General features: G+C 40.7%; 1 protein-coding gene across 1 annotated transcript in view; it reads right to left on the reverse strand.

Annotated features, from left to right (window-relative positions):
* Positions 1-15,085, reverse strand: part of septin9a (septin 9a) — a 117,248-nt gene extending 102,163 nt beyond the window's left edge. The window contains exon 1 of the mRNA XM_074696438.1: positions 14,965-15,085. Coding sequence (XP_074552539.1) covers positions 14,965-14,986 — 22 coding nt within the window. The 5' untranslated portion in view covers positions 14,987-15,085. The remainder of the gene's footprint in view (positions 1-14,964) is intronic.
* Between the last annotated feature and the right edge of the window lie 2,428 nt (positions 15,086-17,513).

The following is a 17,513-nucleotide window of genomic DNA, read 5'->3' on the forward strand; positions in this document are numbered from 1 at the left end:
CTGAGTGTCGTACCGTTATTCAGCAAGCAGTCTTTTTTTCTTTTGAATTTCATGAGATAATAGAAGCCAAATATACTCTGCCTGGGATGATGTGGCTGTTTGTGGTTGACTGAGAGATGTGAAGGCGTTAGTTTGCATCACTGCTCCAGCTGATTTCAATTAAACGGCTTGAATCTGACATCAGATGTGATGGGACAGTTAGATATAAATGTACATGCTGGTTTAGACGGTTTCATTAAATAGTGATTGCTGTGATTGTTTATTGCATTAAAATGTGCCTGACATGCCTGACACTCTGGAAACCTGCCTCTGAGGCTTTGTTGACACGTGTGCACATGTGCGCCTGTCACCACATTACAGCTGTGGAGGGTGCACTCCGCTTTGCGCCGAAAATTGACCAGGTTGGAGCTGGCGAGCTTTCAGCGCACTTTCTGCGCTGTTTTTGTCACGAAATTGTCGCTGCGCCAACATGAATCTGCTGACACCTCCTCCTGGTGCGCCATCAACTCCCCCTGGTGCGTCGTCACACCTATCTCTGCACAGACGGTCTACCAAATTGTCAAATTGGCAGCGCACAAAATTAACACTGCGCGGGGTGCGCCAGGCTTGCGCCCCGTGCACTGCGCCATGAAATTAGAGCCCTTTGTGGTCATTTCCTTGAAGTTTATGTAATCAATATGCAATATGGCTGCTTGTTACAGCAGCTCTCTTCAGTGATGTTTTTTTTGTCTCTTCAGTTCTCTTTGTATTTGAAACCTTTCTTTACTTATTATGCCTCATTTGTTGGACATTGACACCAAACTGGTTGTGTTTGCAGTGTTGTGTTTCCTTTTTTATTTTTGCACCTATGTGTGTCTGGAGATCTTACATACCACCAAGGTTGCATTGTTTACACAAGATTTCAGCTGTGACTGGTGTTCTCTGCGAGCTGAGAAGGAGTGAGCTGTGGTGTGAGCTAGGAAGAGACAGCATCGACCTGTCCTTCCATCCATTTTTATGGGGGAAGTAAGATCTATTTCCAGTAAGATAGACGAGCTAGCCGTGCTAATCCTGGAGGCTGACTGGAGAATGATGGCCGAGTTGTCGTCTCTAATGGACTTTTGTTTCTATATTCCTAATTGACACTTATTGTATTATTCTATTTATATATTCCTGATTTTTTTGCACTATATACTTTCTTGTCTTGCTGCTGTGACTCTGTATTTCCCTTTCTTTTCCATGTGTTTCAAGGAATGTCCGAATCCTTATCATTGAATCAGGGTTAAACCTCAATACAGGACTTTAACTCACACTAACCTTGTTTCACTCCTTAAAACACAAGAAAATGTCTGAAAAGAACATAAAATGTAACGTATTACGTGAATAGTTTGCTATAACATCAAAGGACAAAGTGAGATTAGCACCTTGATGTCTAAAAAGCAGATGATTGTGAATGCAGTGATTCTAAAGAGCAGTTTTCTTGCAATACATCTGCTCATTCAGGAGAGCATGGCCCAGTTTTATGAAGTGAATAATGATCCAATTAAGTCAGGTTTAGACAGCCATCTCTTTGTTACACATTATGAGTGTCAGCGACAGAGGAAAGCCCAGCATCCTGCTGAGTTCATCCTAAAACAACAAAGGCTTTGTCGGCCTGGATGCAGACAATCGCCCATGAGTCAGTCTGTATCTCATAAGCCATCTGAAGGAGGTCAGATGTGTGAGTGCTGTCTGTTGGCCAGTGTGTGCATTGATTGCATGTGTTCTTTGTTCATGTATGTGTGTGTGTGTGTGTCTTGGATGTCCCTGATCAGGGCTGACTGGTTACCGCTGCTCTGTTTACATGGCAACCTCCATAATAAACGGCTCTACCTGGACTGTGACTTCAGAGAAGAGGAAATGTGGAGAGAGGTGTGCCAAGAAAAAAAAAAAGGAAAAAAGACAGAAGTGAAGTGACGCTGACTGCCTCTCATGGCTTTAATAGAAACAAGGATCAGGAAGATTCCCCCTGCTCTGTGTGAGAGGGCAGAGCCAGAGAAGGAGAGCAGGGTTAGCATGACTAATGGAATCAGCAGCTCTGTACAGTAAACACAACCAGAGAAGTGCCTGGCTTTCAGTGTAGGCTTGCTGCTTTCAGCTGAGTGTGGGAATAAATGGTGAGGGAAAGCAGTGCTGTGGGGATGAGCAACAGTCCAAAATGTTAAAAATGTTTGCAGACGAAAGACTTAAAACACTTACACAGCTGAGGGTGATAAGTGACCGCTGACATGCAGCCTCTGGAGCTGAGAAAGCTCACATGAAGGGGTGAAAAACTGTCCTCAAGTGGCCACTTGAGAGTGGTCCCAAAGGTTAGTCAGTCTATGTGGAGTCCAAGGTCTAAATACCCAAGTTCACAGCAAGACAGCAAATGTTCAAAGCCTGGTACAAAGAAAAGTTGTTGGTATCTCTAACATATGTCTCTGTTTAAGACAATATGTGGGGAGATATGTTAATAACTCACCCATTTTCACAATAATAAGGCTTCAATCATTGTATAATTACAGGTATGGCAGCAGGAGCTGCTACCACTTCAGCTAAATCAGTTACTAGGCCTGTCACGATAACAAATCTTGCTAGATGATGGTTTTCCAAAATATTATTGGCGATAAACAATATTATTATCAATATTATTTTGATTTTTTTCCCCCATTTTTTCATTGATGTAATTATGATAAATAGGATAATAAAGTGAGTACACCATATCAAAAGCAAGAAACTTTAATTTCTTAAGAGTATTTAACTGTAATTAAAAGGTCAGGATCTTTTAAATAAAATAAATTAAACGAAAAATATAAAAAATTTAACAAACAAGAAAGAGAAAAAAAATACAATGAAAATGAAATGGACTCTATTTTTAGAAAAAAAAAAATACATGTCAGTGAAAATAATTAATACCAATCAAAAACAATAAAACAAAGACCCTGTCTCTAAAGAAAAAACAAAACTCCAAAAAAAAAAAACAACAACAATAAAAACTATAGCCTAAATAAAAGGGAGTTTATACAGTTCCTGAATTGTTTGTAACATGTCCTTTTTCCCAGTCAATCTGTCAAACATTTTGAACATTTCTGGCTTTCAACCGTATTGAAGGGCTGCAATTCTTTGGCAATGTAGCTGTCTTTGAGCGCCCACCATTTGGCGCTTTTATTTCTATTTACTTTGCAGACCAAAAGCCTCAGTAAGAGCGGATTGTCAAAGAACAAGGCTCCGCTGCACCGCTCCTTCTTCTTCTTCGTCGCCACTATTTTCAAACTAATGCGACGTATTAGCTAGTTGGTGTTCATGAGCTCACACTTTGTTCATTCTGATAAAAAACAAAATATTCCCACACTGGGACTGTGGCAGGCGGCTTAAGAACCGTATCTTTCGTGCCATCACTCATATTAGCGTGTGTTTCCTCCTTACCCCTTAGGACGCTCGCTTCAGCTCTCTCCGTGTGTACACGTGAGCAGCCCCGTCTTCACCCCAAAGATCGCATTTTTGACAGATGCTCACTCCGCTATAAATCCACTAAATCTACTATAGAACCTATGCACCCCGATGTTAGGAAAGATAGACGTAGTGAGCCATCTTCTCATTCCGCCTCTTTGGTCTAAAGAGAGGAGGAAAACAAACATGCATGCACGTGTCAGTTTATTGAGGCAAACTTACCGAGGACGTTTTTATTAATCGTTCGGTTAATTGATTTATTGATTATCGTGACAGGCCTATCAGTTACTGAGCTTAACTTTCTGTTTGTTTGTGATATGGGAGCCTTAAAGAGGCTTTGAGGAGTTTCTAAGTGATCTTGTATAAGTCTCCTTTTTAATTATAAGCCTGATCCTTATCCATACTTTAAAATGAGATTATTAGCACCAATACAGATTATTCCCAAATGCTACTTTTTAGTCTCCTGGGTCGGGTTGATCGGGTCAGGTAAGACCAGCTTGATGTACAGCCAACCAAGTCTCCATGACAATACCACGCCGGCTGATGAGGTTTAGTAGTGAGAAGAGAGATCTGTGTTTCCCACAGTCAGCAGTTATTCTGCAGTGGTCTGTTATAACTTGAGAGTCTATCAATAAAATGAACAGTGAGGTAATGTTAGCTCTTCTTGGTAGATGACAAGACATAACCAGGATTCAACGTTACACATTACAGACATGTGTTGGAGCCCCAGGCTGTGAGTAGGGCTAACTATATCTACTAACCTATGGTAGAAACTGACAAAGTTTGCTTGTTGTCACATTTCAAAGCATAGCTCCACATAACTGTTGATAAATACCTTACCTTGTGGAGTTGTATCTGGTAAAAAGTTGCCTTGAACAAAGAAAAATAGATTTTAAAAGATCTGATCTCCTTTCATTTCCAAAACAAACACACACCTTGTTAAAAGTCACGTCCTCACCACAGTGTGCGTCAGACTCCGGGTCAAAAGGTGGCGCTGCAGTCTGATTAAAACTGATACTCCTCACAGCATCTTTAAAGGAATTTTTCATTGCAAATTAAAGCTCATATTTTGATTTCTGTTTAACAAACTACAAAAAAGCCTTAGAAAATACGTACACTTATGCCGGGCAGACACTGTGCGATTTTAGAAATCTGACTGTCGGGGAAATGCTCCCACTGCACGACCAGGTTTGTCACTCGTACTCTATTTGACCCTACGACATGCTGTACGACTGCTGTCAGCCATGATTATTGACAGCCATGACTACTTGTCGGCATCAGTCGGCGTGTGACGGCACAACGTGGTTGAGTGTGAACAATGAAAAACAAAGGTTCCTAGTTCCTATGACAACCACAGCGTGCCTGACAACAAGATGGCGAGCAGGCAGCAAGTTGTTGCAGTTGTGTGCGCTGTCTTGTGCGCTGAAACTAAAAAAAAAAAAAAGAAAGAAAAGGATTTGGGTACGTGAATGGCTGAGGAGGAGATGTGGTCGGTATGGGATGTCCATCCTTCATCAGGAGCTTGAAGTAACGTTAATGTTAAACTATATATTGTTTTACAGTAGCTATGATAGTTTCACGTTAGCATTAGCCAGCCAATGTTGCTTTAAACACCATACTGCCCCGGCAAATTCCTCATCTGTACCCGATAACGTTATGATGAACATAGTTCCTAATGAATGAATGATAGAATCGTGACGTAACACCACTCACACTGTACAAGCTACGGTGAAAATGTCTGACATGCCAGAAGTTTGATTGGGAGGTCGCAGCATTATCGTTAGAACGTAGCAGCAATTCATCCTTCCTCATGAGTCTTCTCACACTGTGCGGCTTACAACCTCCCGACCTGATATCCCGATGCTACAATATTTCCACGATGACGCAGCGTGGTCTGCAACCAAGGTTATAATAGTTAACTAAAACGAAACTGAAAATGAAGACTAAAATTTTAATTACATTGCAGTTAACTCAAACTAATAAAAACTAGAAAAGAAAACAAAAACGATAAGTAAACTAAAACTGTATCTTGTGTTCACAAAACTAACTGAAACTTACCAAAATTATAGAGAAAATGCCCTTGGTTTTAGTTTCTGACAATATTAATAGCCTAGAATTTAAATCAATCCAACACATTTTCCCAACCAATGTTACAACGGTTTGAGGCAGTTGTTAGCGCCATATAGCACCATCATAACGACGTACTGGGTCGTGCTTGTTTACTGCACTGACTGGCTGTGCGCTGTGCTGCAACGAAACGTAGTGGAGCAATGAATCAGAGCGTCTGTAATAGTTTAATTTTATGTGAGTCTGACTTTAACTGTATTTAAGTCTGCCTTTCATGTTACAGAGTCCAAGTTTCTAAATATAAAAGCTCATATTATATAGTTTTACATTGTTTTTGTTTATATTATTTTTATGTAATTTAGGTTAACATTATTTTTATATAATTTATTTTTTTATTTTTTATACAAAGTTTATATATATATATATATATATATATATATATATATATATATATATATATATATATATATATATATATATACATTTGTTTTAAAGGCAGCTGCAGCCAGGTCAGAAGAAGCTGAAAGAAAGGAGGGGGGACGGAGCGCACTAGCGCTGCGCGTAAGGACAGGTGAGTTAGTTAGGTCCAGATAAATGTTTATATTTCCGAAGACTTAATGTACTTAAAAAATATTTTATGTATCGTACTCTTAAACTGTGGTATTACTTTTTGATTTTAGTTCTTGTGGGCAGAGAAAATAGCCTTTGAATTTGGTACCGTCTGTCCCTGTTAGCGTCTATTTCCTCGTCAACATCAATTAATGTTTGTGTCTTACTGAGGGAGAGGAGACAACTTTCTACTATATCCAATGTCCTTAGTGGTCACATAGAGCTCATACAACCCCACTTCAAAAAAACTGAACTATCCCTTTAAGTATGAAAAAACGAAAACTAAACTAAAACTAAACTAAAACTAAGCCTTGTTGCAAAAATCAAAACTAAATAAAAACCACAATGCCCGCTCTAAAGCTAATTAAAACTAAACTGTAATGGAAAAAAAAATTCAAAACTAACTAAAACTAAACTATAATGACAAATCTAAAACTATTATAACCTTGTCTGCGACAGCAAAATTGTGATTAAATCCCCTCAAAATCGCACAGTGTCCGCCTGTTATTAGCGAATTCATCTGAGGCAAAGTGAAGCCCAAAGATTTCTGTCTGTATAATGTAAATTCTTCTGATTGAGCCCTACGTAGCCTCTCAGAGATACTACAAAATACCCAAAGCTGACCACCAGTCACAACGCAAGGAAAAGTGGTGTACCTCTTCTGCAGTTCTTCTGTAAAAGTGCATTTATGTACACTTTCACTCTGAGATGAGGACAGGACCAGTTTTGATCAGTTATCTTGTTTGCGTTTTGTGGAACAGGTTTGCTGGCTGGTTACTCTACTTATGATAGAAAACAAGGTTAAAGGTTGACATATCCAGAAAAACATATAAGTGAAAAGTGATGGATCAAAAGTTAAACTAAAGACAAACTTTGCTTTAGAAACTTTGAAATAGACATGAAGTGAAAATATCTGGACCCATTTTTGTTAATCTTTCCATATATTTTTAGCCCAATCCCCTCTTCCACTTAAGGTCATCTGTGGCTGCAGAAAATAAACATGGAGTCAGTAAAACCTCAAGTCTTAAAATAAAGGCATACAGCAGAAAAACAAGTGATGCCATGGTAGGTTTTTTTTTTTTTTTCTTTTTGGCAACGTTTAGTTGGAAGTGAGCATATAGCTGCTCACATAACTTTGGCGGCAACTCTCTGTAATATTTGGTGACTGGTAATACACGTATGAAACCCTGTGCTGTGGCCTCAGAGACCACACGGTGAATGAGCTCTGTGTAAAGTTTATGCAAAGCTGTAGCAACAGCAGCTGCCCTCAAGCAAATGTTACACAGCAGCACCCAGCCAGGCCCTGCTAACTTTAATCAAACACAGCACCTGTTAGAAAGAAACACACACACACACACACACACACACACACACACACACACACACACACACACACACACACACACACACACACACACACACACACACACACACACACACACACTGGCAAACCCCTTCAATTACTCTTGCTCTGTGGTTTTCTTTGCAGTGAGCATGGGCTATATGATTGAGTGAGTGTATCGACTGTCTGCACACATGCTGCTGCCTAAATAAAGAGAGCAGCTGTCCTCCATCCAACAGGATTCTCCTTTAGTCTCTCTCTGTCTCCCTTCTTTTTAATTAAATGACTAACCTGGTAGAAAACTCTGTGAAATAGAATTCTTGTGTTGATCCACTCAGCGTGTTGCCACAATGACTCACCCAGCGAAGCCTACCGTGTCTCACCACGAGGTGCGTGGCCTCAGCTAACCTTCATAAAAACTCTTCTTACACTCACAGAGAGGGACACTCAAAGCAGTCAAAGGTTGAAAACAAAGCAGAAACAAAGCAGAAAGAGAGAGGTCAATGTAAAGGGAATACTAAGAAGCTTTTCAACTGTACACCTCCACCTAGTGGTGAATGTGTATGTTGCATATTTAACAGACAGAAGCAAGATAATCACTGTTGTCATAGGGATAAAGAAGTGGCCAAGAAGGCTCATAGACATATATTTTTTACCATAGGGGAGGCTGGGGACACTTGTAACATTTTTGACATCTCTGTCTTTAACTTTGAGCTCTTTTAACCCAGTGTCTTCAAACAAGCTTTAAGTCTCTGCCAATAAATGGCCTCGAAACTGTCTGTGCAGCATAAACAGGAAATGCATGGCCCCATCTCAAAAAACAAAGAATGTCATGTTACAACTGACCCCATGGTTTGAGACAGTTGAAACACACCTTGGGGTGACATGTAACATGATAAAATAAGGACCATGAGAATGACTCAGGATGAGAAAAGTTTTGTTTTGCTTTGCTTTTTTCAAAACTTATAAACAAACTTGCTGTGGTTCTGCAGAGTAAAGGACTTAACCCTATAACACCGAACGTATCAAATGTGACCCGTGAGTTTTAAAGGCCTCCATCTCATCGGCATAAATTGTTTTCTTGAAAACCTGTTAAAAGTGTATGAAAACAGTAAATCTATCTATCTATCTATCTATCTATCTATCTATCTATCTATCTATCTATCTATCTATCTATCTATATAAATATGTATATATATATATATATATATATATATATATATATATATATATATATATATAGAGAGAGAGAGAGAGAGAGAGAGAGAGAGAGAGAGAGAGAGAGAGAGAGAGAGGTTTTCCTCTAATTCCATTCAGAAAGGACACTTTTGGTCAGCAATCATTTTCTGTCAGAGCAATACAACATTGGAATTCAATGCCCAACACTATCAAATACATCCATGAATACTCCACTTTTATATCCCATCTCAAATTTTGGCTTATAGACAACTACAAGTGTAGACACTAATCCTGGACAAATGGGAAAACCTGTGTTGGATGTGACATAGTCATTGATGCTACCTGCCTTAATTCAATGTCTTAATGAAATGTTTTATCCGTGCTTTGAATGTGGTTTCTATGATTATTTCTTCACGCTTTGTTGTCTCAGTCTTGCCTTTTAATGCATAAATTGCTGTGTGTCTTTTCTAATTTTGTGTGATAAGTTGTATGTCTCTTTTATACATTTTCTTTTGTGTTTAATTGTATCTTAACTTTTAACAATTACATTGTGGGCTGCCTATTAAACCAATGGCCAGGGACTACGGCTGGAAATTAGCTGTACAGGCTTAAGCTGCCCCTTTTGCTGCATAGTGAATTAAAGGGGACTGTCCACGGAACAATAAACATATAAACTAAACTATATATATATATATATATATATATATATATATATATATATATATATATATATATATATATATATATATATATATATATAAAGCATCAGATGAAACAAAATTGAATCAAATAGGAAATTTTGGTCCAGACGAATCAGAGAAACCAACACTGAGATTTTAATGTAAGCCAATCAAAGCTGGATTTAAGGCACTTTTTAAAATCACATTTGCTTTGATAGTATCATAATCTTTGCATATATTATGAGTATTTTTCTAAAAGAAAAAATGTGCATGCTCTATGTTTGTCCACACTATCCCTCCCAGTTTCTCACTCTATCAATTCTTAGTACAAAGTCATACAAGTCTCCAAAAATGAAAAGAAAGGCAAAAAAAAGTTTGTTGAAAAGTGACCTCTGAGACGTAACACAACAAATGTGTAACTGGTAAGGTGCACGTCCTGTGAAAACTGACACCAGAGCCTAAATGTACACAAATGTATTTGTGTGAATGTTTTTTTTCTCAGCCATCTGCTGGTCCCATGATAAACTTACACCAGCAGCTACTGGCCTGGCATGCATACTGCAGAGTTTTCTGTCTTTCAACAGAAGCATTAAGAAGCTTTCCATGACGGTCAGCTCAGTTATCTGACATTTCTGCTGTTCCAGCCCTGACCCTGAGGTCTCAGCCAGGCCTGACTACGTCTGTGTCAAACAGACTTCCCTCAAACATCAGCTGACCTCACTGTGACTGGAACCAACAGGACACGTCAGCACCGTTATTCATAATCTCAGAGTGGGCGATGGACAGTTTCCGTTCATCGCTCCGACTCATGGGAAAAAAATCACAGGAAACAAAGGGAGCCGTGCAAAGTCAGCATCACCACCCAGAGGGAGGAACATCAGTGAGGAGAAGTGAATTAATCCAAGTGGAGGATGTAACGTATTCATACAACGGGTCCAGACCAGAAAGAACACGTTTCAGTAAATTGTAATCATGTGAATAAAACTAAAGCATTTCTCATTAACAGTTGGTGGAGTTTGGGACACAGCTGGTTTGACTGACAGGTACCCAGGTCTTCGCCAGTAACCCAGATTCATTTGGCGGCCTCTGCGCCACCTTGAGTCACTTTTTCCAACATGGTTTCCAAATGCGTCGCTGAGGCCATGTCCATGTTTTATAAAGTTTTTGATCAGCTGAGCTGAAAAACAGATTTAAATCCTCTCACAATTATTATTTTTTTAATGTTATCTCTCTTTACTGAAGATAAACAGCATAACTCAATGTTGTAGACCCTCTATTGTTGTTGTTTTTTAAAGACAGGAAGCTAACAGAGCTATGATGCCTTTAGAAAACAGCTGACAGACCTGGATGTTGCAGTGCAGGTTACATTTTTTCATTATTTTCCAAACTGAATCACTGCATCTAAAAGCTGCAGACTTCTTGCCTCTAGAATTAAAACCACCTCAGGTCTTTCATTCAACCACATCTGAACAATCCTAAAATACACCAGCACATTAAGCATGGGCATATGGGTGTAATAAAATGTATTCAGCTTTTGTTGGTGAATTACTCCACAGTGTCCTTTGTCTGAGCTACGATTGTTAAGAGTTTGGACTGTTTTCTGTTTTGGTTCCATATTTGTGTAGCACCAACAAACTTAATTGCTTCTCAGTTGATTTTTGTTCCCCTTTCTTCTTCTGTTTCCTAAACCAGTCACTTTCATGCAAATTAGCTACAAAGAAGATGCTGTATGAAATTAACTTTACCGTCAAACTAACTTTGGCTTTGTTTATCTCTGTACAATAACGCCTCTGACGACAAAAATCCATAACATCAAAAGTTTTGGCTCATCAGGACACTTAACAGTCGATTTTTCTTTTTTTTTCAATGCAACATAAAGATGTTAGTCAGATTACAGAAGACAAGCTCATTTACAAACACATATTAGAAAATATATAGAGGTTTCCAGGGGCTGTTAGGTTGAAATATTTAAGTATTTTTTTATTTTTGTATTGTTTATCGCAAATTTTGCATGAAAAGGAGCAGATAAAAGATTATATCTGTTCTTCTTTCACAAATCATTCATTAAACCAAAACAAAAACACTTAATTCCAAATCAATCGAAAATAAATGAATAAATAGGCTGCAGTCAAACAGCTCCCTCAAAGGTCCTTCTTAATTCAATTTCATCTTCCAGTACATATTACGTTGAAGAAATGAAAAAAAAAAGACTTTTTCTCAGAGCACCAGAAAAAGAACCACACACTGACTTGATACCACTGGCTTTAATTTTTCTTTAAACACCTTGCTTGATGATGTCTCTTTAATATCTCTGTTAAAATTATTCCATAAACTGATTCCTTTTATATTAAAACAATGTTCCCCTTCTTTGGTTCTGAATCTCCAACCAGCAGTTTCCACAAACTTTGACAGATATCTGGGTGTCATGATTGATGACCAGCTGACCTTTGAGGCTCACATGGCCTTGACTGCTCGAGCTTGTGGATCTGCCGTCTATAACATCAGAAGGATCAGATCCTACCTGACACAACAGGCCACGCAGCTTCTAGTACAGGCCCTTGTGACTTCATGCACCTGCAGCTCTCCTCTAGCAGGCCTCCCAGCGTGTACATTTAAACTTCTGCAGATGATCCAGAATGCAGAAGCAAATCTGGTCTCTAACCAGCCCAAAACAGCACATGCCACCCTGCTGTTAATCTCTCTTCACTGGCTTCCAGTGGCACCTCCACTTGAATTCAAAGCTCTTCTTCTAGTTTACTAAACATTGACAAGAATGCCTCTGCCTACCTGGGGTCTCTCATCCAGGTCTACACTCCTTCTCGCCCACTACGCTCTGCTTGTGAAAGACGCCTGGTGCTCCCAGCCCAATGTGGCTCCGAATATTTAGCCAGACTCTTCTCCTCTGTTGTTCCTAAATGGTGGAATTAATTACCTAACTATACGATCCACAGAGTCCCTTTCTACTTTAAAGTGATACTCCGGGATGGAACAAGTTGGGTCCTATCACAAGGTTTAGGGCAGAAATTACCCCTACAGCAGTGTTTTTGTGCAGCAGAAGCCCAGGGCGCTCGCACCAAACACCCCCTCCCTGCTCCTCTGCTGGTTTCCTCTGCACTCAGACGGGGCCATATTTTACTTGACCAAAAACACAAATAAACGGACTCCCACCAAAAAATCTGGTATTGGTATCGAGAACTAGAGACTTATTCAGCTGTGTTTCTGTGTGAAAGTAATGCGCTGAAAATTCTCTAAATAAAGCGTGAATGCAGACTGATAACCGATATCAATACGGAGTACTGCAACACTGTGATAAACAAACTGTCGTCCTCCAGCTTTAATAAATCTCGTGATGTCTACGTTTTTCTGTGCATGCCCCATTGACTATTCTGTTTGATTACAGCGGCGCATGTAGACCAGAGATTGGAATATTCCTTTCCATGTATACTATTGTTTTCAGAAAAGTCATTCGGAAAGATTCCATTCAGAAAGACAAAAAACTCCTCATGTAATCGTGGCTACTGACAGCTACGAGGTGCCCGTCCGTCAGTCAGGTCAGCTGTACCTCTGATTGAGTAAAACTTGTCTTAATATCTTCAAAATACTGAGTAATGAATTAATTCAGCTTCAGTAGAGTGTGCAGAATAAAGCTGTAAAGATCTTTATTTCACAGGTGTGTATTTGTTTCTGTTTCTTCTGGAGCCTCTTCTCGTGCAGTTTTTAACACTCCTGCTTTAGTGTCATTTCTCCCAGACAGGTTTTCAATTTGAATCCACCAGGCTGTATTCAGACCAGAAAAAGTCCTTTGGTCCACTTGTTTGGTCCGGACCAAAAGCGGACTTTATTTTTTTCATTTGGTGCGGTTCGTATTCAGATTGTACTTTTTGCAAGTGGAGTACATTCTGTAAACACATCCACGTGTGACGATCAGTGCTCTCATTGGACAGACCTATACAGACCTGGAAATGGAGGTAAACATGTGTTTGTGCTCTTATTAGAGCTGCAAAATCATTTTCAGTTTCAAGAGCAGCTCCTTCAAAGAAGGCTTAACAACATCGTTTCAAGTTTTGGAACAGCAAAGACGAATGCACGCAGCGAGGAGACGCTATGCTCTGTGTGTCCTGACCCACAACATGCTAGCAACAGCGTGGCTAAACAGAAGACAGAGGATCAGGTATGAACCAAAGATGGTTAGGTTACGGTGGCTTTATAGGCCCAAAAGGTGTATGCATCCTGTAGTTAGTTTGGATGGACCTTGGTTTATATTCAGACCTGCACCGGAGAACTACGAACCGCACCAGAGTTTGTTTGGAAGAGGACCGAGACCACCTCAAAAAGTGGGCCTCCGTCCGGTTGTTTGGTCCGCACCAGGGTTCGTTTGTGTCTATTCACACCTGCATGAAAAGTCCGCACCAGCGTGAGAAACGAACCCTGGTCCGTTTAAAGTGGACCAAACAGTCCAGGTCTGAATACACCCTTAGTCTAACAGAACCACCTGGACTATCCCCTGCTAGCACAGGCCTGACAACTTTCCCCGACAACTTTTCTGGGGAAATCCTGCAACTATACTGTGAGTGCATAAATAAACAAGTTAACAATCATCTATAAGGAAACATACACACTAAATGTCCTGCTAAGGCTGTTACAACTCCCTAGAGGAAGCACCTGGAAACATGGGCCACAATGAGAGAGAGAGGGAGAGAGGGAGTGAGAGAGGGAGGGAGAGTCAAACATGCACACTTGTCAACAGTCTCACCTATGTCCAGATTTCACACAGTGGGTAGGTGCTACAAGTTATGCAAGATAACCACAACACAAACATGCTGGCTGCAGTTGATTTAAGAGTTTGAAACTCCCAAAAATCCCATTAAGAAGCAGACAGCACTGATGAAAACTGCCATCAGTCTAAACTGAATATTATTCATGGTAAATAAAGACAGGGGGGGGGGGGGGGGGGGGGGCAAAAAATGTGTCAGACTTCTGTTTGCCAAGTGTGGAGCGAAGTGGGCTTTTCTCTGTCCTGTTAGCTAAAGGAGGGACTGACTGATGGCCAGAGTGGGATCAGAGCCACGAGGGACAAGAGTAGTACTGTTCAAACAGAGCTCCTTCCTGTTTTCACACCACAGAAGAATAGGAGAGAGCAGATGGAGAAACAGAGAGAAATGTCTTAGAAATAAACATGTTTTTTTTGTTGTTGTTTTGTTTTTCTGGACAGTTATTTCACGGGAAGTCCTTCTCCCATACTTTTCTACAGGGCTGTACAAAAAGCATGATTTCAAGAAAGACAAGACGAGAGAAGAGAATGTAAGTGAGCAACAACCTTCAGAGACCAAGTACTGAACTGGAAACAGTGGAAACAGAGGGCTCAAACAGAGACAAAGAAGCCTGCAAAGAGATTAACAGAAAGAGACAGATAAAGTTAAACAGGTCCACTGAGCTGCTCCACAAACCATGCAGAGCTCCAGCTCCAAACCCCAAAGAAAACAAGCAGTCAGCAAACAGGACAGAATAAGAGAGTGGAAAATACCATGGAGGGGGGAAGAGAGGCAGGCTCTTACAGAGAGACATGGATCACAGAGAGGAAGATGATGGAAGGACTTTAAAAGACACAGAAAACGTCCCTCCAGGCTGCGTTTGTCTTACCTGAGAATTTGTCTCCCTCCATAACCGGATCACTCCCTCCACAGCCACATGTAGTCTCTGCTCTCTGACTCCCCACTCCCTCTTTCCCTCTCTGTCTTTTTTTGGACTTCCCTTCCTCCCTCCCTCTTGTTCCTCTTCCTCCTCTTCTTACTCTCCCTTTCCTTTCCTCTCCCTCCCTCTCCCCACTTTTTATTCCTTCAGTGTGTCTTGCTAATGAATCCAGAATTACGACATCCCCATGTGCTGATCATATGTTGCAGCTCTCTTTTTTTCCCCCTCTGGTGACACTGAGAAACTGAAGCAGCATTGTGTCTTGAAAATAGAAACCATTAGCTCTGCCATGTGACATGAACCGGCTCCTTACAGACTAAAATAACCTGCTGGACCTGCAGACGCTTCCGTCTGCAAACTCCAAATGTTCCTTGTGCGGGCGCTCATTTGACACCATCCGCAATCTTGGTCATGCTGGACTGAAAAGACGTTCCTTGAACTCTGTCTAGACTTCCTCGAGGTGGATCCTGACAGCTCTGCTTTCGCAAATGTGCGGAGGGATGATAGCCTGTGAAAACACCGCTGAAAAACAATACAGGAGGGAAGTGAGGGTGGAACTATCAAAACACACTTCCTAAAAGATGTTTAGATACAGAAGAGCACTCGTGTCTGTGTTATTTTTGAGGACTGAGAGAATATTCCAGAAACACTGAGCGGGAGGGAGTGTGTGTGTCAGTGGAAGTGTGTGTGACCTGTGTCTGCATTCAGGAAACTCATGTGAACCTTAACCCTCGGCATGCTGCTCACATTGCACCAAAGGGGGGTCAGAGGTCACATGGCAAGCGTCTGAGCCCTGATAGAGAGATCAAACACACTCAGACATGTCAGGCTGACGGCTCCAGCAACACACACTGCTGTAGTGCATGTATGTATTGCATGTTGACCTGGGTGTGGCCTGTCTTTGTGAACTTAGGTTGGCAACTAGTGAGACAATGTGTGTGTGTGTGTGTGTGTGTGTGTTTGTGTGTGTGTGTGTGTGTGTGTGTGTGTGTGTGTGTGTGTGTGTGTGTGTGTGTGTGTGTGTGTGTGTGTGTGTGTGTGTGTGTGTTTTATTGATGTTAGTGATATTTCCACTAATCTTTGATTTAATCCATCTGCTGCAGTTTACTATATTTGGTGTAGAATAAATCAGCACAGTGCTGCCCCCTCATGGCCAAATGATTGAAGATGACAGCTAGAGTGGACACTGGCAGGTTGTTCACAGGGAGATTCAGGTCATTTCAAACAGTTAGGAGCACAGTTTTCAATGTTAGGGCTACATTTGTCCATTAAGTTATTATTATTATTTTTAACTAAAATCTAACAATGTTCATGGTGTTGGATATTTATGAAAGAACATTTAAAAAAACACATAATTTGCCAGGCACTCACTGTATTTAAAGCCCCTGTGAAGAGTTTCTGGGTGATCTTAAAAAATTATCTCTTCTAGATGCCTAATCCTAATCAACACTTTTAAATGAGATTATCAGCACCATTATGGGTTATTTCAAAACACTTCTTCTTAACTTACTGATCAGGTCAGGCAGGACCAGATTGATTTATGGCATGTCTAAGGGCGTATTCAGACCTGGACTGTTTGGTCTACTTTAAATGGACCAGGGTTTGTTTCCCACGCTGATCTGGACTTTTCATGCAGGTGTGAATAGACACAAACGAGCCCTGGTGCGGACCAAACAACCGGACTGAGACCCACTTTTTGAGGTGGTCTCGGTCCGCTTCCAAACGAACTCTGGTGCGGTTTGTGGTTCTCCGGTGCAGGTCTGAATACAAACCAAGGTCCATCCGAACTAACTACAGGATACATGCGCCTTTTGGGCCTATAAAGCCACCGTAACCTAACCGTCTTTGGTTCATACCTGATCCTCCGTCTTCTGTTTAGCCACACTGCTAGCATGTTGTGGGTCAGGACACACAGAGCATAGCGTCTCCTTGCTGCGCGCATTTGTCTTTGCTGTTCCAAAATTTGAAAAGGTGTTGTTAAGTCTGCTTTGAAGGAGCTGCTCTTGAAACTGAAAATGATTTTGCAGCTCTAATAAGAGCACAAACACACATGTTTACCTCCATTTCCAGGTCTGTATTCTGTGTGCCGCCCTTTGTCAGTGCTGTCCAATGAGAGCACTGATCGTCACACACGTGGATGTGTTTACAGAATATAGTCCACTTGCAAAAAGTACAATCTGAATACGAACCGCACTAAACGAAAAAAAAAAAAAAAGTCTGCTTTTGGTCTGGACCAAACAAGTGTACCAAAGGACTTTTCTGGTCTGAATACAGCCAAAGTGTCTTTGACACCACCACGATGGCTGATAGAGTTTAGTAAGAAGAGATTTGTGTTTTTCTCTGCTTAAAACGATTTCTGTGATTAATTTTGTAGTGATGGTGGACACTGGAGTCTAATGTCATACACAAGCTAAAGGCTAAAACAGGCCAAAGGCTTAAACACAAGCTCAAGGTCAAAACACAAGCTAAAGGCCAAAACACAAGCTAAAGGCTAAAAC

Source organism: Halichoeres trimaculatus, unplaced genomic scaffold, assembly GCF_033239565.1.
Source record: "Halichoeres trimaculatus isolate MK-OKI-2021-1 unplaced genomic scaffold, fHalTri1.1 fHalTri1_scaffold_20, whole genome shotgun sequence".
Classification (NCBI taxonomy): domain Eukaryota; kingdom Metazoa; phylum Chordata; class Actinopteri; order Labriformes; family Labridae; genus Halichoeres; species Halichoeres trimaculatus.